The sequence below is a fragment of the Larus michahellis genome, chromosome 2, assembly GCF_964199755.1.
Source record: "Larus michahellis chromosome 2, bLarMic1.1, whole genome shotgun sequence".
Taxonomy (NCBI): domain Eukaryota; kingdom Metazoa; phylum Chordata; class Aves; order Charadriiformes; family Laridae; genus Larus; species Larus michahellis.
In genome coordinates, this window is record NC_133897.1 from 123649060 (window position 1) to 123672471 (window position 23412).

The 23412-nt window shown below is 40.4% G+C and overlaps 1 protein-coding gene across 1 annotated transcript in view; it reads left to right on the forward strand.

Annotated features, from left to right (window-relative positions):
• Positions 1-23412, forward strand: part of SPIDR (scaffold protein involved in DNA repair) — a 205212-nt gene that overhangs the window by 129052 nt on the left and 52748 nt on the right. Inside the window, exons 9-10 of the mRNA XM_074576988.1 lie at positions 3201-3411; positions 5341-5579. Of these exons, the coding sequence (XP_074433089.1) occupies positions 3201-3411; positions 5341-5579 (450 nt within the window). The remainder of the gene's footprint in view (positions 1-3200; positions 3412-5340; positions 5580-23412) is intronic.

The following is a 23412-nucleotide window of genomic DNA, read 5'->3' on the forward strand; positions in this document are numbered from 1 at the left end:
GATACAGAAGGTTGAGGTGATCGGTTATGATGTCTCAGGCACCGGGGCAACACATGCAGCTCAGGGACGCAGGGATTGCTGGGGAAAGTGATTTTTTTTCCCCCCAGCTGTTCCAGCTTGGTAGGCTTTCTTTGCACCAGTCTGTATCTTTCAAGCAGACAAAAAGAATTAAGGGGTGGATGTGCGTTTCTAACATGGTTGCCTTTATTGCAAAGAGAACAGTATGAGTAATATACAATGGCAATGCAGAGTTTTTTGCCATGTCTGCAGAATTCCCATTCCTGCAGAGCTTGTTTGAGCTGAGCAATACTGGGAAGAATTTCTGGAAAAGGACAGAGTTTTCATTCCATTCATTCATATTATATTAATAATTCTATTCTTCATATTGAAGAATATATATCTATAATTTGGGAATAATATATATAATAGAATATATCTTTATTATATATTAGATAGAATATATGTTATATATATTACATATATGCATATATAAATATAGAATATTTCCATTTAGCCATCCACCTGTACACAAAATAGTGAGCTTTATTACAAACTTATTTCTTGTTTCTTTCATTTCATTGGTTATTATTTCTATTTATTGCTGGTCCTTTTCATTTCCTATTGGGAGGAATGTGTCCATTGAGAAAGAGGGAAGATTTAAGTAGACTGCTATGTTTATTCCTCTGACCTAACTGAAGAGTTGCTGCTAAGTCTGTGGATACCTATGCAGGTCTAAAACAAATGATTCCTGAAGGAGAGTGCATTTGGTGAACTAGTTGCAGCTAAGAAATCGGTGGCTTCTCCTGACAGTATATATATGTCCCTTTTTTGCTTTGTGGAAATGCTGCATAGCCATTAATTTACGCATTACCCATGTCAAGACATGATGAAAACTCAGCCGAGAAGGCTCTTGGTGGTTATAAACGTAGTCCAGGCATAGCAAAACCACGGTACATGTAATTTGGGTATCAGTAAAACCGACCTGCCTCAAAAAAAAAAAGCTGATCACATATCTGCACAGGAAAATAAAAATAAAACCATAAACCTCAGAGTTCCTGCGAATGATTTGCTACTAACGTCAGTATTTTTTTAGAGAATGAGATGATTTAGATCAAGCAAACATTCTTCTGACATTAGTGACTTAACAGTCTCGTGTTCAGAGAGATTTCCTGTTTACTTTGGGTCTGAACGCAGACGTCTCAAGAAAGTAGGTGCTAAAATTTTCATTCCACATCTGCATATAAAGACAACCCAAACTTCTGAGGTCGGTAGCAGACAGTATATATTTTTGTCCTTTAGAAAAAAAGGGGTAGTGACAGTTTAAAAATCTCAGAAAATCAGAGTTGTCTTGGTTTGCTGACCAAGCTAATTCCTCAGTTTTAATCCTGTAATGCAGAAAATTGTCAGGCAGTGTCAGTTTGGCAGTCGTGTGAGCTACTGTCATGCTCTGCCTAACCGAGACTTTTGTTAGCAAATTCACCTGGAGTCAAGGGACTCAGAGTCCCTTAGGGATGAACTACTGCTCACTTAGATCTGAAGAGCTCACAGATGGCAGTAAGGCATCGTGGTGAAGTTCAGTACTTCATTTTATGCTGCAACATTTCGCGAATTTTCTGTTTCAAATCGTAACTTCCCTGAGTGTTCACAGATAGAAGCAATATATCTTTTTTATAATTTCTGTGTATGAGTCATAGTTTTAAGTTGCAAGCTTAGTTTTAAATGTGTGCTTTTTTTCTAAAAGGCAGAGATCATCTTCCTAATTATTTTCCTAATAGAGAAAACGCAGAGATTATTTTCCTAATTATAAAAAACTGGGGATTATATTTAATAACCTGCTGCAACTCTTCCTATTCTTCTGAAACTATGTATGCATTAATTTCCATTTAGCTATCCATTCTGTAGAGAATGAAGGAGTCTCTTATAAAACAGACCATGGTCAAGATATTGTATGGACTGAGATCAGAAATTAGTATGGACTGAGATTAGAGATAAGTATTTTTGAGTGGGGTTTGTTTCGGTTTGGTTTGTTTTTTTAACTTTGTACCGTTGCATAGTGACAAATAATGTCATAGATGTGAAAACTTGCTTCATCTCCATAATATGACTGTTGAACAGTCTGAAGACTGAAGTCCTGAAGTTACTTCTGAACTTAGGTCAGCTTAGATTTGCTGCCAAGGCAGGGGGCCTTGTTTTACTCCTAAGCGATACAAATCTAATAGTAGAAAAACACAGCCTGCAATAAAGTCATTAAGTGAATTTTGTTTCTGTTTTGATGGTCTCAAGAAAATGAGATTACTGATTGTTTTTGTTAGCTGACTTCATTAGATTTTTATCCTGTGAGTATAAAAAGTGTATTTCTAAATGTATGATTGTGATACTAACATATGAAATAATCCCAAAATTGATACATGCTTTGGCATTAATTTACTGTGTGTTTAGAGATTCTGCAACCATTACCTTAATCTAATAGGCAAGAAATCCCTGCATGTGAAGCTGTTTTGGAACTTATATTGTCTCTGGAAACTAAAACTGGGTCTTGGAGAGCACATTTATGACATCAGCAAACATACAGGCAAAATAATACGTGGCATAGCGTAGGAAAAGCATAAGACTTCGCTTTTAGAAAAAGAGAGGAGAAAGTGGAAGGAACAGCTTGTGGCTGGCTGCAGTAGGAATGAATTTGGGTCAGTGCAAAGCACTCATGGGCAAGGGACGTCCCTATCTGCAAGAGCCAGCATCCAGCAGAGCCAGCGTCTGAATTAACACAGAGCAGGATTAATAATGTTTCATTCATGGCTTTTACTTCGGTATCCGTATGCAGGGATTCCTTATGCTCTTGGTTCTGCGCTGACAACGCGGAGACACCAAGTAGTGTTTGTGTGAAGCCAGATGGGGTTCCAGGTGGGGTTCACAGGAGCCATCAGCTCAGCTGGCTTCCAGGTGTAAGTTGTCGTGTAAGTTGTCCCTGGGTACAGTGGAGTTCCACTTGCCCAGAGCTCTGCCTGAGCTAACAGGCTGACCCAAGGTGAATGTAGCTATGGTGTGATTTATTTGCAATTTGGATGATACACCTTTGAGTCTTTTAGTGGTAACTATAGAAAAAAGGGAGAGAAATACAACATAACACATGTTTTAAAATAGTGCTTATCGGTAGTTTGGCTTGTAATGGATTTGATGACACTTAAATTATTTTTTTCCAGGCAAAAACTGCTTCTCAAAAATGCAGATGTTCCTGTTATTATGAATACATATTTTAGTCAGAAGGTGCTACTCAGTGAACATTCAGAAACAACAGAGAAGACATACGGTCTTACGAAGATGCTTATTAGGAAGAACATTATATCTTTGGCACAGACGTTCAGACTAGATGACCTTAATGATGAGTTGTGCCAGGAATCTTCAGATAATCAGGTAAGGTTCATTTGATTCACAGTTTAGCACCTGGTAAGAAGTTGTTGAACAGATGTTTGGAAATCATAACAAAACCAAAAATTCTAAATTACTGACCTGCTCAGTTTCCACTTTCATTTAGCCAAGGCGGAATAATATGCAGTGTTTATTTTAATAATATTTTCTTAGCGGAGGCTTTTGGCCCATCCAGATGCTGAACTGCTGTGAGGTTATTTTGCTGAAGTCTCACTACTGTGCTAAATAGTAGTTGTAGCTTGGTTTTTCATTGATTGTTCTCTTATTCTTTATAGCTGAATAGCTAAGCTTTATTTGAAATAAAATCTGTTTTCTGCTAACTCGCTCAAGATATTTTAAATAAACATTCCCTTTCCCCACTCCTATTTCTTAACTCATTTCCTAATTGATCCTATCCTTTCTTTAAAGCATCAATTGGTAACACCACCCCCCTTTCCCGTCCCTTCAATTTGTTTTCTTTCCTATTTTGACTTTGTTTATATTAAAATGACTACTGACTGTGCATATCTCTAGCCGTGGGTGTACAAGCTGAGGTATTTTAAGGGATCTGGTTTTCTATTAGTCTGTGCCAGCACTTTCTGAAAGTAAGGCTCTTATAAAGGCTTTATCTTAGCCACCCAAAATCATTCTTAATACTTAATTTTTGAGAATTTTGGCCCTACAAGTTTGATGAACAACACCAAGTGTCAACATTTTTTATTTGTCTTATATATAATTCCCATTATAGCCCTGGGAATGAAAAATTTACATAAATCAAATCCTAATCTCCTTTCTTGCTTCAACTCTACCTTGTTAAAGGCTTCTGCTGTGGAAATCCAAAAACCAGAACACTTCACTTGTTCCCTTCATGGTTCCTAACAAACAAAACCACTTCATTTAAAACTCAGCAGACAAGTTTTATTGCAATCTCTTTGTAGACAAAGGGTAGTGTCGTACCCCAATTTTCTTTCTCTATTGGTGGATATTACTTATGGCACAGTCAGTAATACTCTGAAAATCTTTCTTGGCACACAGTTTTTATAAAAACAGCTTTTATTCTGAAAGTAGAAATTTGGCTCGTGCTGGGAAGGAGCCTATATATATAGACCATGTTAGTCTATACTTGCATACAACTTTTACTAAGAGGGATTTATTTTAAAATTAAAATTACTGAAATGAATCATTTAGATTAAGGCAAAATGTAGCATTATTTTATTCATAACATTTATTTTGAAAGTTTGGAACATTTTATTCATAAAATATGTTTTGGGAGTAATGAAATAATAATTTATTATTTTAATAATATATATTAATTATGTAATTATATATAAAAATAATATAATTAATTATGTAATAATAATAATTATTATTACAAACCTTAATTTAAAGTTTGTACTTTTAAAGTTTTATACTTTTCATTAATCATCTCGTTCTTTTACACTGAAATATTTTACATTAAATGTGTAAGTCTGAAAACTAACACTGTTCTGTGAAACTAGTCACCTGTTCATTTTAAACTTAATCTGAAAGTTCGGAAGCATTCAAGATGGATTTTACCCCTTTTTTTAAAAGAGGAAGGAACAGAACATCAAAGAACTAAAAATGAAACTCAGTTCCAGGGGAAGAATCAGAAGTACTAATATCAATTCTGTTTTCCTGCCAATGTCAGCCTCATCTCTCTTGGATTGAGTTAGCTCAGTCCAGAGCACCAGGGAAATACAGGAGAGCGCTGTGGGCACAACTCTCTTGAGTGTTCATTAAAAATCCACAAGAAATACTGGCCACTAGTCTGTGAGTTAGTTTAAGTGCAGTAAGTATTTTGAAATTGGTTTTGCACTACTTGCAGTGGTTTTTTATGCTGAAGTTTTACTCTCTAGCACTAGACAGTTTCAAGGTCCCCTGAAATGTTTCTATTAATGGGTTTTCCTTTACCAGGTTGCTTGTGCTCCACAAATCCATAACAACTGTGATTCAAAAGAGCGGGGTGCTGTTAATGATTCTCTGCTTGAAATGGTGGAAAGCCAGGGAGCAGCGGGATGGGGAGAAGCGCAGGTACGAGTTGTTATCCAAAGGGTATACTGTTTGCCTGCAAGAGAAGGTTGCAGAAGCCACATTCAAGGAAACAAGCCTCTTTGTGCAACACCCATCATAAATTCAGATCCACCAAACGCTAGGTGAGTAATAAGATGCATGGAAATTTTCCTGTTGAGGCCGTGATGTATGAGAAACCAAAGAGGAGGAGTTCGAAAATGTCATTCTTAGTTGTCAGCTTGCGGGGAATAAGCACGCTCAGCAAGGCACAGGGCTCTTGATAGAAGTGGTGTAGTATTTTAGTAAGTGTAGTATGACATAATAGTAGTCCTGCCCAGAGGAGGGAAGGATCTGTCTATAGTTCATGTGTTGCCTCAACAGATGACAGGAAGACTGAAAATGAATTAACGGGAAGTTAATTTAAAACCAGTGATGATTATCAACATCTTATACTGTTCCTTGAGTTTCACAGAATAACTGTTAGTTCCCATTTACCTATTTCAGTCTCCAGTATGCTCTGCTAGTAAGTTATGCTCATAGAGTGGTCTTTTTAAACAAAAGAGAAATAACGTAGACAGATGGAGAAATGAACGGCTTTTCTGAAATGTGGATTTCACGCAGGTGCCATTAGAGAAACAGATGTATGCATGCAAACTTACCTTGTGAAGCCAGTGGAAAAAACTCCTGTTGACTTCTGGAAATCTGGAGGTCACAGCAGTTCAGCTCCTCTGCAGTAGAAAATGATCTGGTGTCAAAACATTAACACCAATGCAGAAATCTTATACGCAGACCCCTTGGAGCACACAGCTTTAGACCAGTGGTTTCAGCCTCTTCTGTTTTAGTCTTTGCATCCTAACACTGGTCTGTTTTCAGTGTAGGGAATCAAGAGTGGGACCTTGTTTTCTTAAGTACAAAAGATGTGCCAGACACAGTTTTCCCTTCTGACCAGTACTGAACTGTTGAATCCTTTCCTTCTCCTTTTATGATCCTCAAGGTTTAAGACCAAAGACTGATTTCAAAGTCTTTTTCAGCAACTCTGGATCAGAGATCACTGTATCTATTATTGAATTTCCTTCCTTTTGTTTTGCACTAACTTTTAGTTCATGCTGGCTTAAAATTTTGAATGGTAAGATACGTTCAATTTTGTTTTCACTCAGGAAGTTTATTAAAGTGAGTTACAGCAGCAGAGCTTATATAAAGCTTCCAAGTTCAGCCTTTTGGGACATCAGGAGATCTACCTTCCTGCAGAGTTTAGGACCTGAATGGAGACATGCAATTAGTTTAAAAGGTCCCATTAAGAACTCTACAGATGTAATTTGCAATAGGCTTTGAAGTGATTCTTCAAAGGTTTGTATAATTTGAGTTCCTTTAAGCCACCCTGCTGGTGGGTAGTAGCATGTTCACAGGTCCTTCTTCCTGAGCTTTGGGAATACTGGAATTCTCCCAGTTCTTCCTACCTTGTAAGACACTGGATAATTTACAGCACTCATTGATCAATAAAATTCCTCCAGGAGGAATTTAGGAAGGTTGTTCTTCCCTAAAATGCAAGCGGGCTCATCACCCACAGAAAAGTAATTATCAACAGCCTTGTCCCCAATATTTTTTAAAAGCTCCTTTACATATAATAGTTATATTGACCTTAATTTGCATTATTTTTTAAAAGGTAAAGTGAACTCATTGCTTTATATTTAATTCATTCTTGCTACAACATGTATTTTTTAAAAAGTGAGAAGAAAAGTACTTTATCAGCCCCACATCAATATGTGATTTTGAGGATAGCATTCCTCCATGTAGATTTTCTTCCAGAGGGCTAGATTTGATCAAAAGTCAGGGTAGCTGACAGTCTATTATTCAGGGTGATTTTTAACACTGTCAATTCGAGCAGAGTTCAAATGACAATAACCTCTCAGTATTTCCTTTCAACTTTTAACCAAAAGTATACTTGCAATGACACAATTTCATAGAATCATAGAGTAGTTCGGGTTGGAAGGGACCTTTAAAGCTCATCTAGTCCAGCCCCCCTGCAATGAGCAGGAACATGTTTAACTAGATCAGGTTGCTCAGAGCCTCGTCCAACCTGATCTTGAACATTTCCAGGGATGGTGCATGTACCATGGACCATCTCTGTGCAACCTGGTCCAGTGTCTCACCACCCTCATTGTAAAAAATTTCCTCCTTATATCTAGGCTGAATCTTCCCTCTTTTAGTTTAAAGACATCACCCCTTGTCCTGTCACAACAGGCCCAGCTAAAAAGTGTGTCCCCACCTTTCGTGTAGGCCCCCTTTAAGTGCTGAAAGGCCGCTATAAGGTCTGCCTGGAGCCTTCTCTTCTCCGTGCTAAACAACCCCAAGTGTCTCAGCCCATCTTCATAGGAGAGGTGCTCCAGCCCTCTGATCATCGTCGTAGCCGTCTTCTGGATCCGGTCCATGTGTTTCCTGTGCTGAGGACTCCAGAGCTGGATGCAGTACTCCAGGTGGGGTCCCACCAGAGCAGAGTAGAGGGGCAGAATCACCTCCCTCGACCTGCTGGCCACGCTTCTTTTGATGCAGCCCAGGATACAGTTGATCTTCTGGGCCAGCAATAGCTGGCTCATGTCCAGCTTTTCATCCACCAGCACCCCCAAGTCCTTTTTGGCAGGGCTGCTCTCAATCGCTTCATCCCCCAGCCTGTATTGATACCGGGGGTTGCCCCAACTCAGGTGCAGGACCCTGCACTTGGCCTTGAACCTCATGAGGTTCACACGGGCCCAGTTCTCAAGCTTGTCCAGGTCCCTCTGGATGACATCCCATGCCTCAGGCGTGTCAACTGCACCACTCAGCTTGGTGTCTTCGTCAAACTTGCCGAGGGTGCACTCGATCCCACTGTCTATGTCATTGATGAAGATATTAAACAGTACTGGTCCCAATATGGACCCCTGAGGAACACCACTTGTCACCAGTCTCCATATGGACATCGAGCCATTGACCACTACCGTCTGGATGCAACCATCCAACTAATTCGTCATCCACCAAACAGTCCACCCATTAAATTCATATCTCCAATTTAGAGAGAAGGATGTTGTTGGGGACCATGTCAAAGGCCTTACAGAAATCCAGATAGACAATATCCATAACTCTTCCCTTGTCCACTGATGTGGTCATTCTGTCATAGAAGACCACTAGGTTGGTCAGGCAGGACTTGCCCTTGGTGAAGCCATGCTGGCTGTCTCGAATCACCTCCCTGTCCTCCGTGTGCCTTAGCATAGCTTCTGGGAGGTTCTGTTGCATTATCTTCTCAGGCACAGAGCTAACGCTGTCAGGTTGGTAGTTCCCAGCGTCCTCCTTTCTATCCTTTTTAAAAATTTTAAAATTTGAGGTAGGTAACTTGCCTGAGCCCACACCCTTCACAACAATGGGGTGAAAGAAAACAGGAATCTCAGATTGCACTTCTTATGTCAAACTTGAAATAGAAGTAGAATAAAATAAAAAATGAGGGTCCATTGCTTCTGAGTACATGCTGTAGCTGGGTATTCTCACATGCAGTTGTTAAACTGGCATCTTGGAAGTTCCTGAAATTTTAAGGTGTCTCAGCTCAAAAAAGAACTTGGTTGTTGCCATTTGCAGCTATCAGACAGTCTTTTGGATCCTGAAGAGAAAAATCAACCCACTCTCTCTTTTGCAAAGAAGAGAACGAACACTTCTTTTAAAGACTGAGGAATGGAAAACACCTTATACGGCTTTATCAGCTGCTATTTCCATGGCTGATAAGCATCCACAAGAGACTTTTCTCCTCTATCAAAAATGTCTGTCGCCTGATAGTGAGCAAAAGGGTCCAATGCCCTCTGGCAGTCCTTTGAACCAAATGATGGCTCATTCTTTTGTAATTAAGAAAAACCTCTTTTCTTCTCCGTGAACTTAGTTTTGTAAAGTAAAACTGCCATGAAAGCAACGTTTGTATTTTATAAGGCAAGATGAGTTAGATAATTGATTGTTTTGTAAACAAAAGTTTCTAATTAGATATCAAGGTGAATAGTTAATTGATATGTCTTTTAGACAGGCTGTTTTATTATGTTTTCTTTGTAGCACTCCACAATAACCTAGATGTTGTTGCCACAGGGAAGCATAAAATACACTGTAAGATGAAAAGAGGCATGAAATTAAACGTGGAGCAGAGGAAGTGATGCATTTTGTTCAAGGCATCCAGTTTCCAGAAAGAGACTGGCAAATTGTGAGAGAAATCTCTATTTTCTTAGTAAGGAAATGGATTCATTTAATTGTTTAAAACTAACACGGGTAAAGCATAGAAATTACGGTAGTGCCTGTAGGCATCTAGCCTTTTACTGATAGACAAAGGGATGCATCTGATAGGTTTACATCTGTTTATCTGAAATATAGAAAGCATTTTCCAAGGACGCTGAGAAATCATTGCAGAGACTGAGAAGTTCTCTGGCTTCTGTCGTACATAAATTGGTCCCATGTTCCCTGCATTACGTCGAATCATTTGCCTTTCCCCCGTGTACTTAACTGCTCTCGCAAATGGACTTCTCATGCTGAAGGAGTTTCATGGGGAAAAAAAAAAGAAAGAAGAAAATGTGACTCGCTGTGACTGTCTGCCCATTTCCAGCATTCCTCTCATACTTTTTGCTGCCTTTTCCTCTCTGATGAGAGAGATACTTTTGCTAATGACACAACACATGTTTGTCTAAACCCGATTATTTTGACTCTTTTTGAAAAAGGGCTGGCTTACACATATGAGGATCCCAAAGAGACTCCTGTCAACCTGAGGAGCTCGCTGGCGCTGAGGTGTCTGACTCACTGCGTCGGCCTTGTACTTTGTGTTCCTGGGATAAAGCAGTGTATAATTTGGATTTTGCTCTTGCCAGTATCTGTTTGTTTTGAGCGGGCCACGTGAGTTCAGTAAAAAATAGAGCTAGTCAGTTTTATGCCTTAAAGGACAGGGCTGGTGGTATGGTAGTTGGTGAAACAAAAATAGATGCATTTTTAGGACTATTAGGCAGTTAAACTGGTCAGAGCACTCAGAAGATTTGGATGAGGAGGCTGGAGAGAAAAGGGTGTTGTCTGTTAAGAAGGAAAAGCTAACCACTGCTAATATAAAACAATGCTAGCTATAGCTGTGAATCCACATTTTAAAATCTTTGTGGGTGACTAAAGAAATTTTCCATTCGCTTCTCTTGGCATATGTTTTGACCTACTTCCTACCTGAACATTAGCACTCTAGCCTGCTGTAACTTTCTATTCCAAGAACAAAAGAAAGACAGTACATTTAGTTTAGAAAATAATGTGATCCGCCTCTATGCACTACTCATCAATAGTTCTTTTGGGTTTGCTCTTGATTTTGTTTTCAATTTGCCAGACCTTAGAGAAGTGGAAAGGCCTGCTACCATGCAAGCAGGACCCTTGGGGAGCGAAATATTTAGAAGAGCCAAGGATTTGTTTGAGTGGCTGGAAAAAATAGAAGTGTGGGGAAAGTCACATTTCTCTTTCTGAGCAGGCCCCCAGAAACATGATAGTCAGTTGCTGGGATTCATTATACTCTAGCAAATTTCTGAGTAGTCTGTTCCTACGTAATTCTGTGTAAAATGGTTTTATTGGCAAGTGGTAATCCTGTAAAACTAATTAATTTCAAAGTTGAATTTCCTCTTTTTCTTCATCTGATGATCTTTGCTGTTTATGTTAAGACAAATCTAGTCAATGGATTAGCCTGTCTGGTAGCATGCACAACTAAAAGTTTAGTGTCAAGTGCTCCAACTAGAATTCCAAGTAGGTGGACTAATCTATTGAAAAGTCACCTTTTCAGTATGGAAAACCTAGCTTAAATTTTATAAAGCATATTGAATAAACAACAACAAAAAGAAACCCTGGAGGTCTTCTTATTTGAAAAGAGCCCAGATTGGAAAGGACTGTCGTGAAAGATCCATGTTCACAGATGCTAACATCTGTCAGAATGTTTTTTGTGGCTGACTTAAATCTGTTTACAGCATTCCATTTGTTTTTTGTGTTTTTTCAACAAAACATTTTAAATGGAATGGTCATAAATGCAAGTTTTTAAAAATTACATTATGTTTCTGGGATGTGATTTTTCAAGTGGGAAATAAACAGGAAATAGGTAACTGAAGTGCAGTAGAGAGTACTCCATAAGCTAGGAGTTTTCTCTGATTTCCCCTTTTCAGATCCTTCTCAGAAGTGAAGATTCATGCTTTTAATATTCTTACAAAGTAGTCTAATTGCTACTTGACAGACTTGTAATAGTTCTTCTAACAGCTGTGGTTCAAGGTCTAGTAACCTGTTTCTGCTTTGAAGTCTCCCTTTTTTTGTTTCCTTTTTTTTTATTCACAGCTAAGACTCCCTGGCACTTGGATTATTCCCTTTTGCCTCCACCCTGCTCTATTTGTAATTCTCAAACTGCAGCCACTAAAACAGAATAAGGACAAAAGACTGTTGGAAAAACAGCTTTGATATCACATTTTGCAGCTGTGACATTAAATTGTATTATATATTTAACACTGTAGTTTCCCTGTGCTTTTGCCCAGATTGCCCTAAAAGTCCATTTTCCCTGCTCCTGATGTTGCAGATGGATAGATGGAACTTGGGCTTCTTCCAGTGCCAATGTAGTACAACAATTTGTTAATTTGACATTAACGTTTATTTTTCAGTGCTAAATATTTACATAATCTTATTCTGTCCAAGGGCAAGGTGAAAGCACTGTTATCTTGATATACTCTGTACAAAGGAAAAAAAGGACCCCTCAACATACACTACTGTTTTTCGATCCTGCGCTGGGAATAAGCAATTAAATAATTTGCCATTGTTCTAAAATATGTCAGGGCAGTGGTAAAAGTGCTGATACAGAAAAGAGTCTCAAGAAGACAGTAGCTGTCATAGTCCACAAGTGTGACAGGTATTCGGTCTCCTTGGAAAGTAAATGGGCAAGAATAGAAGCCAACTGTCAGATGGCCAACACTGTGTGTGCAGGCTCCTGTATGAGTCTAGCAAAAAGGAGACACTGATTGCTACCTTATATTTCCTCCACACTCAGGTGCTTAGACTGATCAGTAAAGTGCCCATATGATCACAGAAGATAGCCACACATCCACCCCCCCACGCCCAAACCTTTTGTTGGTCAAGAAGGAGGAGTAGCTCTTACTTATGGATGTATTCCCCATGATAGAGAAATTGCAGAGATAGATACCCAAATAACACAGAGATAAATGGTATGGAAGCATCATTACGTGGAGTTGTGTATTGACCACCACTTACCTTGTAACCGTACCTTTTCACACCTCCCACATCTGATGGTTGCATACAGGGCTTTAGAAAGCTGGGGGAGCTTTATTGCACCTGAACACCTCATTTCCCGCTGCTCTCTGGTTTGTGGCTGTATCCACCCAACTGATCTTTTTTGAAGTAGTATGTAAATGGGGGGAATGGGAAGAGTGATGTGGCCCCCCGTATGTTATCCTATAGTGGAGACCAGTCTAGGGAGTAGAAAGCGAGCAATTTGAAAAGGTAATTTTCCAGCCCTAGAGCCACAGTCAAGGTATGTGCTGTTGTACATTGACTGGTTTAAACCAGGAATAGTAATTTTCCAGCACCTGCTATTTGTCAAGAATTATTCTAAGATGGCCTACGTAAAAGGTATGGAATCTTTCCCTTGGTTTTGACCTTTCTTCCACTTGAATTTTTATATCTCTGAAAGTTATGTGGTTGACAGAACTGAGAGGATAAATCCTCCATGTGTGTTTCATACCCTTTCACTGACTACATGACTTCAGTTCTGACCTGGAGGAAGTGTTAAAGTTGTGCTGGAGCTCTCCGAACCTTTTATAAAAGCCAGATTGTGTGTCTGGGATTTGTTTTCCTGCTACCACAGTACATAAGGCAAGGACCATGAGCAGTTAAAAATGCCTAGATGGACACATGCTGAGCTAACAGTTGGGAGAGAAAATTAACCACCCGAGTATTGCACATAATTTCTGTGCAACTTGGGCAGGTAGACACTCTTTGTGTGCACAGCCTTAAGTATCTGCATAGATCAGCGGACGTGCAAAGAAACATCAGCCTAGATTTAATACAATAGCAGGTTTCTGAAAAGGAAGATTCTTAGAAATAACTTTTTTCATCAGCTTTGTAAAAGCTTCTGTTTGGATATAACAAATCAATACTCCTTGGAAAGGTGTTAGGAACATACTCTTACTCTTTTGGGAATAAGGAGGTCTTTTGTCCCAAAGAGTATAGAGTCAGGAATATGCTGTCCTATGTGTTTTTAAAATTATGGGCACACTTTAATAATTACGACAAGACAGACTTTGAAAGGGACAATATTCCTGTGAGACAGGCCTGTACGTCTGTATCTTAAGCTTTTATACACTTTCTTTTATAGAACACAAAAGATTAAGATACAGCAAATAATATGAATAGAAGTTCCTCAGAGAAGACAAACTTAATTAGTTCTTTCAGTAAGCATTGTGGTTTAAAATAAGTATGTGACTTATAAATGCACTTAACAAAGTTATCTTATGCTCATGTGCCAGTCCTGACTGGCTGCAGTGCCTGCTGGTTTTGTTCCATTTCTCGCAGCCAAAGGCAGTCAGCAACACCACACTGGGTAGGGATCCGCTACAGGCTGGGCTGAAATCCTCAAACTCCTTTCAGTTAATGCCTCAACCGCCTCTTTGGCTAAGGGGGGGTTTCACGGGGTTTGGAGAACAACATACTCTTCAAACGAGAAAAGTGATGAGCAAAGGCCTGGGATGAACTTACCGTGTATGACACTTCACCGTGTAAGGACTGGAGTGGAATGGTAGTTAAGAGAGATTTAGTTATTTTTGTACTTTAGTCCTCCAGTAGGAAAAAAGGAAATGATTCATCTGATACATACTGCCTGATATATGTTCAAAATAGTTTTGTAACTCACTGAATTTAGATACTTGATTTGAGGCCTGTCTTTGGCTGCAGCGTGAGCTTCCCTGGACAGCCTGCTTTGCAAGTGCTTAAGGCTAGGAATGAATGCAAAATATGTTTCAGAGAGGTTTCACATTTAAATGGACCAAGAATGATGTCATGAAGCTTGCAGAGTATAATTTTTGGTTGTGTTTGCGTTGTGGGCTGTGGTTTATTCAATATCACATGCTAACAGGATTTTATATACATATTTTAAAAATTATTTCTCTGTATCAGTGATTTCCCGACTCTTGCCACTCTTACTTTTGGTGGTATGCCAGTCATTGAGAAGGATCCACAGAAGCAGCTCCAGATCCTGCCCTTCTGGAGGTGCTAATCTGAGCCATCAGGCCATTAACCACCAGCCAACACTGAATACCTTCCTGCAGCTGCTTACTCCAGTTCAGAGGCACTTACTGACCTGTGCAACTAAAGGTGCAAGGGCTACGTCTGAAAGCTGACTTCACGCAGCCACCTGAGAGTGGGGTGAGGGTATTGATTGCTCCCAGTAGCCTTCCTTGTGTCTGCAGCAGAGGAAGGAAAGAGGCAAAGCTGGAAGTGGAAGCAGCAGGCAGGCTCTCCCTGACTTTGTGCTGGGTCCTCTGCCCAGGAAGGTGTTGTCTGCTGTCTTTCACGTACACACAAATGTAGACAGCAGGTAGGAGTGAAGTTTCAGTGCAAGACGCAGTGAAGTTTTTATAGTATTACCACTTCCCATGCATTTGTGCTGCAATGTGACACTTGGAACTTGTGCTGTCACTGCATGATATTATCTTGTCTTCTGTACAGCAGCATCATCCTTACCTAGGAAGATGGCTTTAAGGAAATTATTACAAAAGTATAAAGTTATTCCCTATTTCTCCGTAGTTTCCCAAATTTCTAGACTAAGGGCAGCCACGTACTTACGAGTACCTGCCTGGCAGGTGGGTTATGGTCCCTTCCACAGCTGTGCAGTCATGGTCCCGATTCAGCATGTGCTGCAGGCGCTCCACCAGCAAGGAGACGTTCACTTCTGTTGCTGAGTGAGTGAACAGGGGAACTGGAAAGAATGCACCATTAGTGAGGTGGGATAAGAGATTGCACTGGAGTCCCAGCTTCACAGAGGTGGGAAGCGTGGTTGGGATCATGGAAGTCGAGTCCCACATGAGGGAGTGCATGGTGGGTCATGGGAGAAGGAGGTAATGTGTCAAGCTGAGGTCCTCATATGAGGAATATGGGAGTGGTCATAAGATATTTAAATGCCATTTTGTGTGAGTTACCTTTCTGTCTGCCCATTAATTTCCCTTGAGCCTATGTAGTTCCTGTAACTTTCCCCACTATTGAACTCAAATATGATCTAGTCATGACAGATACAGATGTTCTTGTCTTTGTCCTGTAATGATGGGATTATGCATTTTCCCCTGCCTCTGAACAAGTGCCAAAATTTGTAAATTCTGTTTTGACATGAGGAAAAATGTTCAAGGAAATTAATTTGATTGGAACAACAAGTTATGTCACATCTTCAATATAGAGCTATAAATTAACTGTAGTAGCATAATGTAAATAGGAAGTGGAAGAGCTTGTTAGCAAAAACATTCAGTGCCTAATCTTTGCAAAAGTGTTTTTAATTTCATTATTTAATTGTAAGTGCGTATTTCCTTTGCAAAGGAGCTGAAAACTGAAAAAAAACCTTTCCTCCTGCAGCCTGGGCTGTTTAGTCATGATTAAAAATATCTGTGATAGGAGCTCATCTATACCTTGGTGCTTCTGTGTATCTGAGTCATCATCCGTATTTGGACTACCAGGGTTTGGGGGAGAACTGTAGCAATAACTTCCTGAGAAAACAGGCATTTGAAGAGGATGCCTCGACAGTCAGGAAAATTGGTGGCGCTCAGATTGTTGGCACTTCAGTAGTGTAAGTGGGGAGGGACTCTGCAAAGGTCACAGATTTGTAAGAAATGAGTTAGAAATCAGGTTATACGCACCAAGTAGAAGGGCAAGAACTCAAAGCAAAAAGAGGTGCCACCTGTAATTTGGAGGTTGTAACTTCAGCAAATCAACAAACTGCAATCGGCTAATTTATTTTTAAATGCTTGCGAAGGGTTGCACCAATGTTGGATAACATCTGTATGTTAGATTTAGGAAATTCCTGCATAGCCAAATAGATTGTGTTCTAACCTTTGTTTGATCCATGTTAAATACGTAGAAGCTGGATTTGGGGGTGACTGACATGGCTGCGGTTTCTGTTTAGGTTGTGCAAATCAGAGGAAAATAAAAAAATAATGCTGAGCGTTTCTGAGCTTTCTGGGTGAAGAACCCAACATTTCATCAGCCTCATGTAAAGGATTTCCTCTATAAAAATGAAAAAGAAAAAAAAGCTGGGTATGATTCTTACTTACTGGTGGGACTTCAGAAGCTGAGGTTTTAAAATGCACATCCAGTATTTTGAAATGGAGAAGAAATCTGAAAACAGGCAGTACCGTTACATGCTTTATGTGCTTCTAAAAGAAGGCTCCCCTTTTTCCTGTAAGGTGGGCTAATGTTCAGACAACGCCAGCTTGTGACAATTGTTAGGAACCAGCAAACACAGGACTGGCAGGAATTGTGATTAGCCTGGCAGCACGGACAGCAAGCCAGCATGCCTGCCCTCCCAGCAAAGACCTGAAGGGTTTCTCTCCCTCTGAGGTCAGTTGCTGAAGAAATGCATAGAAACAGACGGTGACAAAGTAACGTTTTTCAGGACAAAACTAAAACTATTTTAAAATAGCAGATAAACAATCCAGTAGTCAAAGAATAATGAAGAATGCGTGTGTGTGTGCAGCATGGCTGAATAAAAATTGCTGAGTGTTGTAGCACTTCAGTATCCTCGTGTTTCTGAATTTGTAACCTTGGAGTTGCATGCATCCTCTTTTCCATTAAATAGATTTTTTTTTCCTTTTCTGTATGCATACTGGATAAATCTGAGTCCCTTTCTTTTTTCTGCAGTTTCGTTTTATATTTTGCACCGTGAAAATATAAATCCTGCAGTAAGTTTTGAGAGCGCGCAGAACGCCGAAGGATGAAGCGTAGTTTCTCTGCTCCGTGTATGTCACCGCATGCATTATTTATTATAACCGAATTCAGAACAGCAGTACAGCAAAGCAAAGTAATATTCCAGCAAAACACAGTAATATATTGCAAGAATTGGGCTGTGTTCAGCTTCAGTGCGGACTGACATTTTTATGCCCATAGGTCAGTCCCTTGGTTAATAGATATTTCCTTCCTTTGGTGACGAGCCGTCACTGAAAGCCCAGGGCTCCGGGTTGCGGGAGGATTTGCTGGGCGAGGCGGGTGGCCACGTGGTTTGTCTCTCCCCCTGCGTCCCCCATGCTCAGTGTGTCTCTGCACACGCTGTTCAGTAAACAAACTTCGGAGAACCAGAGCGAGCTGGTTCAGAGCAGCCAGTTCATTCACACAGACCACTTGGAAAGTGATGCCTTTGCGCAGCCTTGACGTACGGGCTGAGGGAAGTGGAGAAGTTAGTATTTATGTTTTCATTAATGCTTTTTATAGCTGCGAGCCAGCTGTAGCTAGTTAACATTAGCCTAGGACATCTATTAGCGTGCAGACCTCTTACGCAGGATAAAGGGCTTCTGATGGAAACAGAGTTGTTACTCATGGTACTCACGGCCGTGTGTTTACATGAAGGCTGTTTGTGCTGACATAGGATATATATTAGAACAGCATGCACCTTTTTAATGAACAATTTTTCCAGGATTCAAGAAGATTTTGTGTAAAAACTTTTAGCGTAGCAAATCGTAAGATTTACTTATTCCTTGTTTAAAAGCTATTCTTTTTAAATAATGCTTTACAGCTACACGGATGCAAAAAATACTTTCTGTTTAGCTTTTAGAATGAGTTAGGAATAAGCAGGATTTCTGCAAGTCTTGAACACACCAGTTTAGACCGCTAAACTTTTTGCTATGAATGATGTAAGTGGCTGGCAGTAGCACAGGATGAATTGGACCTAAGGGTTTGACCCAGAGGAATTGATGGCTCAGCTATCCTTCTCTGGTTTCTCCCAGTTCTTGCTTTTTCTTTTTTTTCCCCTCTTCTTCTGGAAGATAGTTAGTCAGAAGGGTATTTAAAAATAAATAACAAAAGCAACTGCAAAGCAGAGAATGAACAAGGCATAAGAAGTGCTGTTTTTAGAGTTCCAGTATGACAAGCACCATAGTCTCTGGCGTTTGCGTCAATACAACACTTTCCTTTCCTGGTCAGTCAGTGTTGCCCAAACAATTCTGACAGCTCTGCTCGTCCAGGCAATGGCAGAGGCGCCTAAAGAAGCAGCAGGAAATTTTGTCCATCCTTTGCTTTGCATTTCTGTAGAAGGTGTGGAAGGAGCTTATTGCTTTCTCACAGATAATTTAGTCATTTTAATAGTCAAAGCTTTGGAATGGAAAGTTTCAGGACTGGCTTCCCGCTCAAGTTTTTTTCTCCTGAGGAAGGTAGATTGCACTGAAGATCATCATTGCTATTCCTCTTCTTCCCAGATCTTTTGTGTCTACTTGCAGTGTGTTTTACAGAGACTGGAGAAGATTCCTGAGCCATTGTAAAGTGATCTCAGCATGAATTTCCATTCCTCTTATCTTTGTCACAGTCCCCTCCGATTGTCAGTGATGAACTCTTCAAGTCGAGGGGAATTCAAAAAGTTCATTGTAAAAAGCTTTAGTTTGCCTTGTTAAGCCTAGCCTCCTCATGAAAACGTTGATTACATCAGCCATCATCATGTCAGAATTATACCTTTATGGTTCACAAAGAACAGCTTTATAATGCTATTCTTTTTCATCTGCACAACAGTATCTGTATGTGAAACTGCTGAGTAGCCTCAGATGCCAGTGTCAACTAACTCACATGGTTGAACTATAGTCTTACCAAGACAAAAAGTCAGGTTATCTCCCAAAATTGAATCACTTCTAATCTCCTGTTCAGATAAATTTCCTCCACCCTTCCATTTAGGTACACCACCCTTAATGATCCACTTGAAAAGAATGTGACAGGCTCTTGAAAGCCCTGTGAGACTGTGGAAGCACAGCTCATGAATTATGCGTGTTCAGTGCCTACAGCTGTACCATCAAAATACAGGTGGGAAAACTTCTATCACAAGTATCGACACTTCCTTACAGAGCATGTCCTGTGATTTGGCTCCTTATTACCTTTACAAATGTGGGTCAAGTCTCAGTTCATTCCAATTTCGAACTCAGCTAGTCTTTTGAGGGCCGGAAGAACCATTTCTTACTCAGGCAAAGTCAAGCTTTGATGTGCTGACATTCTTCCTTTTAATGCAAACCAGCAAAATTGTGCTGGAATGTTTTGCACCATTCGGTAGATCTGCTGGAGACTTTTGTTCATTGTGATCTGATAGAAAACATTTTTGTTCATATTTACTATTCTCCTAAATGCTTCATAAGCGTTTTTTATTATGTATGTGGAAATGACCTATGTGGTGTCATCACGTGCAGGCCTCTGGGCTTGTTTTGAATTGCCTGTTCTGCCATTCTGGGTCCTTTCTCATTTGTTCCTCATGCTCCTTTGTTCCCTCCAGCATGAAAACCTCTGTGCTGGAGGGATGTGGAGAATTGGGAAAAGCAGTTTCATCCAACACAGTTTTCCCACAAAGATGGCTGGGCCAGTCAGCATCGTGCTGCTACCTTTGGATATTGCAGACATAGATCAGTGTAGCAGATACGGTATTAGAGGACCGTGTAGCCTAAAAACCAATGTCTTACTTCTCCAAACATTTGGCAAAGCTGTTTTTAGTGTTTTCTCAAAGTCCATGCTTCTGTGACATCTAATTTAATACAGCCAAATTTAACATAGCCAGACCTTGACTGATCAGTCCCTTCCCCGAGTCAGTTGTCTGTTCTCGATAATTTATGGGTCTTGCTAGTTTTTCCAACACGCAAAGAATGTGCGTTTGGAGGTAAAGAGGCATTTTTGACCCTGGCAGGGCACCTGGTTACAGCATTGATTTTCCCATTCCTCAAATGCTGTGATAATGTAGGATGGTACGTAATTAAGCCCTGCAACCAAACAAAATCTTTTTGGCTAAATCTGGCAGTTTTTCCATGATGTTTCTGATGGCTTTTTCTGATGGCTGGAGGATGGCCATTTTCTTGCGTCTTCTGTCCACAGCATCCTAATGAGGCACACGATATGTGGGAGGCATGGATAGGAGAGAGAGAAAGCCGCAATTTTTGTCATCAGGCAGTACTGGGTTGACAATTACTAATTTTATCTAATTTATTCACCATATACCTTACTCCTTATGCTGAGTAATTGCCAGAAAGCTCCCTTGGCCCCTTTGCAAAATATCGTAATGCACCTTTTCTCTCTCTTTATATATATCTATTATGTTAGTATATTTCCGATCTCAGAAATAATTGTGTTGCCTGCTTAAAAAAAAAAGGTGATTGTCTTGGGGTCAGATGTACAAATGAACTGGATGCTGAAGAAGAGGGGGATTTAAGGAGATACTGGAATTGGAGACCTTGTTGGTGTGGTTGGGAAAGCCATCCATACAAACTACAACATTAATAAAGATAAGAGGTAGCAGAAAAAAATTGATTTCTGTAGATTGTTTTCATGGCCTGTTGTTCTCACACAGACACATTTGTTTCATTCGTCTGTTAAAATTTGCTAAAGCATGTGTGCAGCCTAAGCAAACTGCTGCGTATCTCATGTGCCTAGTTTGATGGGGCATGAACCTGATTAAGGTTTCCAGATGTTTCTGTGATAATTAGCATGTGTACCTTATGGTGAAAGAGTGAAAAAAACCCCTCTATTACAATTCATATGGAGCAATTTAACAATAACAGTTTCTTATTTCTATTTCTATTTGGAAATGCTGAGCTAATTTAAGCTTCCAGACTAATATGAACTGATGGTCTCTGCTAAAAAGTCTATGCTAAAACGTCTCTGCTATAATGTCTATAAACCAATTGTTGCTTCATGTTGAGCTCTGAAAACTATCAACTGGAAACTGTCTTTATATACCAGTGACTTTGAGAATATCTTACTTAGTCTTTTTTTTTTCACCCCAGTTGTCAGTGACCTTTAACTATGAGTTTCTTCCACCAATCCAGTCTCATTTTCTCAACCCCTCACCTTTAAAACCTAAAACCACATATGTTTTGTTCTCAGCAGTACCTCTTCTAGTCTATTTGAGTGTTCTTGCAAGTAGTCAAACTCACATGTTTGCTTCATCCTGTTGTGAAGAAAGTGTGGCTGACCAGGCTTTTCTAGGTGGGGAAGGAGAAGGGAAGGTAAGATTGGAAGCGTATTCCCATACTGGGCACTTCAGGTCCAGGATAAATGTACAGAAAGGTGTTGAAATCTTGGGAGAAGCTGCAGGCAGTAAGTGAGAGTGATGGTCTTGTTGGGCAGCTTCCCGTGGGAGTTGGCAGGATGGTGATATGTGAAAGATGTGGTAGGGGTAATTCTTCTAATGAGCAAGTGTGCAACTACGCTTCCAGTCACTAGCTCTTCTGGCTTGTGTCTGCTAAACTGTACAGTAGGGGAGTGGGAAAATAAGAGACGAATCCGAAGCAAGCTCTTTTTATTATGAAAGTATTATAATTTTGGTTTTCAACATGAGTGGCCCTGAAAATTCAGAGCCTTCAACCGATGCCCCTGACTCTGTTCCTCTGCTGCCCGAGCAATGCAGAAAAATGCATATAATCATAGTTTCCCCCTTTACTGAAGGCTTACCTATGTGCAGAACTCACAGGGAGATTAATGCCAAATGTCTGGGGTGCATATTTAAACTCTTAATTTCCGACGGTAAAATTATGTTGTTATGCACATCTGAAGGGATTTTAGTCTAGCTAAGGGTTAGTGCCAAAAAGTTGTTCAGCCATAGCTTGTCCTGCATTTTTCCCACTAAATGCTTCTTGAGTCGCCTTATATCTTCTGCTCTTGGTTTAGGGACTAAGAGTTCTCTATTCATCTTTATAGCAGCAGCACTCAAACTGGGTATCACAGACTTCCTGCCAACCCCTCCACTTCTGAGAGACAGGAGAGAGGGAAGACCACCAGAATGTGCTTGTGGAGGAGGCAGGGATGCCGATGCCGTAGGGGAGCGGAATGTAGGGGATGTTCGGGGAGCGTACGCCAGGGTGGCCACGGGGGAATGTGACCCCATGGGGGACTGCTGCGCTCGCAGGGCTGGGCAGAGAGCAGGAGCCCAGAAAACATGTGGCTCCTGCTGTTGCTGAGTCCCGTCCTGCCAATTCTCCATGGAGGCCTCTAGTATGGGTTCAGTAGCTCCTGGCAGCCAAGGGCTCTCTGCATTGCTCATTTGTCCTTTGGCTAGAGCTTGCGAAGCACAGCTCCATCAACAGCTTATCACATGCTCTGCTCTTCTCCCTGAAGCTCTCCAGTAGCACATGCCCTTTCTCCTTTCCCCTACTTTGTGCACTGCTTAGTTTGTGAACTGCTATTTCAGAACACCCTACAGTTTGCTTGGCTTCTTACCGTAAGTGCATTCCCTTCCCAAAGAACTAAAAATCCATTATTTTTAAGACCTGACAATTAAGGTGATTACAAAATGGCTAGAGGGAGGATGAATTTGAGTTACATCACTGGGACCGTGCAATATCTCAGCAAAGACTAGTTCAGCTCAAAATGAAGTGTATTGCAAGCATGTGTAGTGTTGTTTGTGAGCTGGAAGCAACCCCTGCCTGTAGATAGTCTGATAATTTTCCATTATGAAAAATTCTTCTGACCTTTTATTTGCAAAGCTGTTTCAACTCCATTGTTTGCTATAGACTTTTGATGTTCAAAGGGGAATGCCCTTAAGGTAGGAAAATGCCTTGTTTTCTTTGGCAGCAGCTACAGCTGGCTCTACCATGGAAACAGTTGGGGTTGGAAAGGGAGAAGGGGGAGAGAGATAAGAGGTAGACTTTCCTCCTCCAGCCCAAGAGGTTCATGCCACCTGAGGCGGGAAATATTTCAAGATGAGACAGAGAGCTGAAGTAAAGCTCTTCTGAAACCATCCTCCAAATTAGGTCATAGACC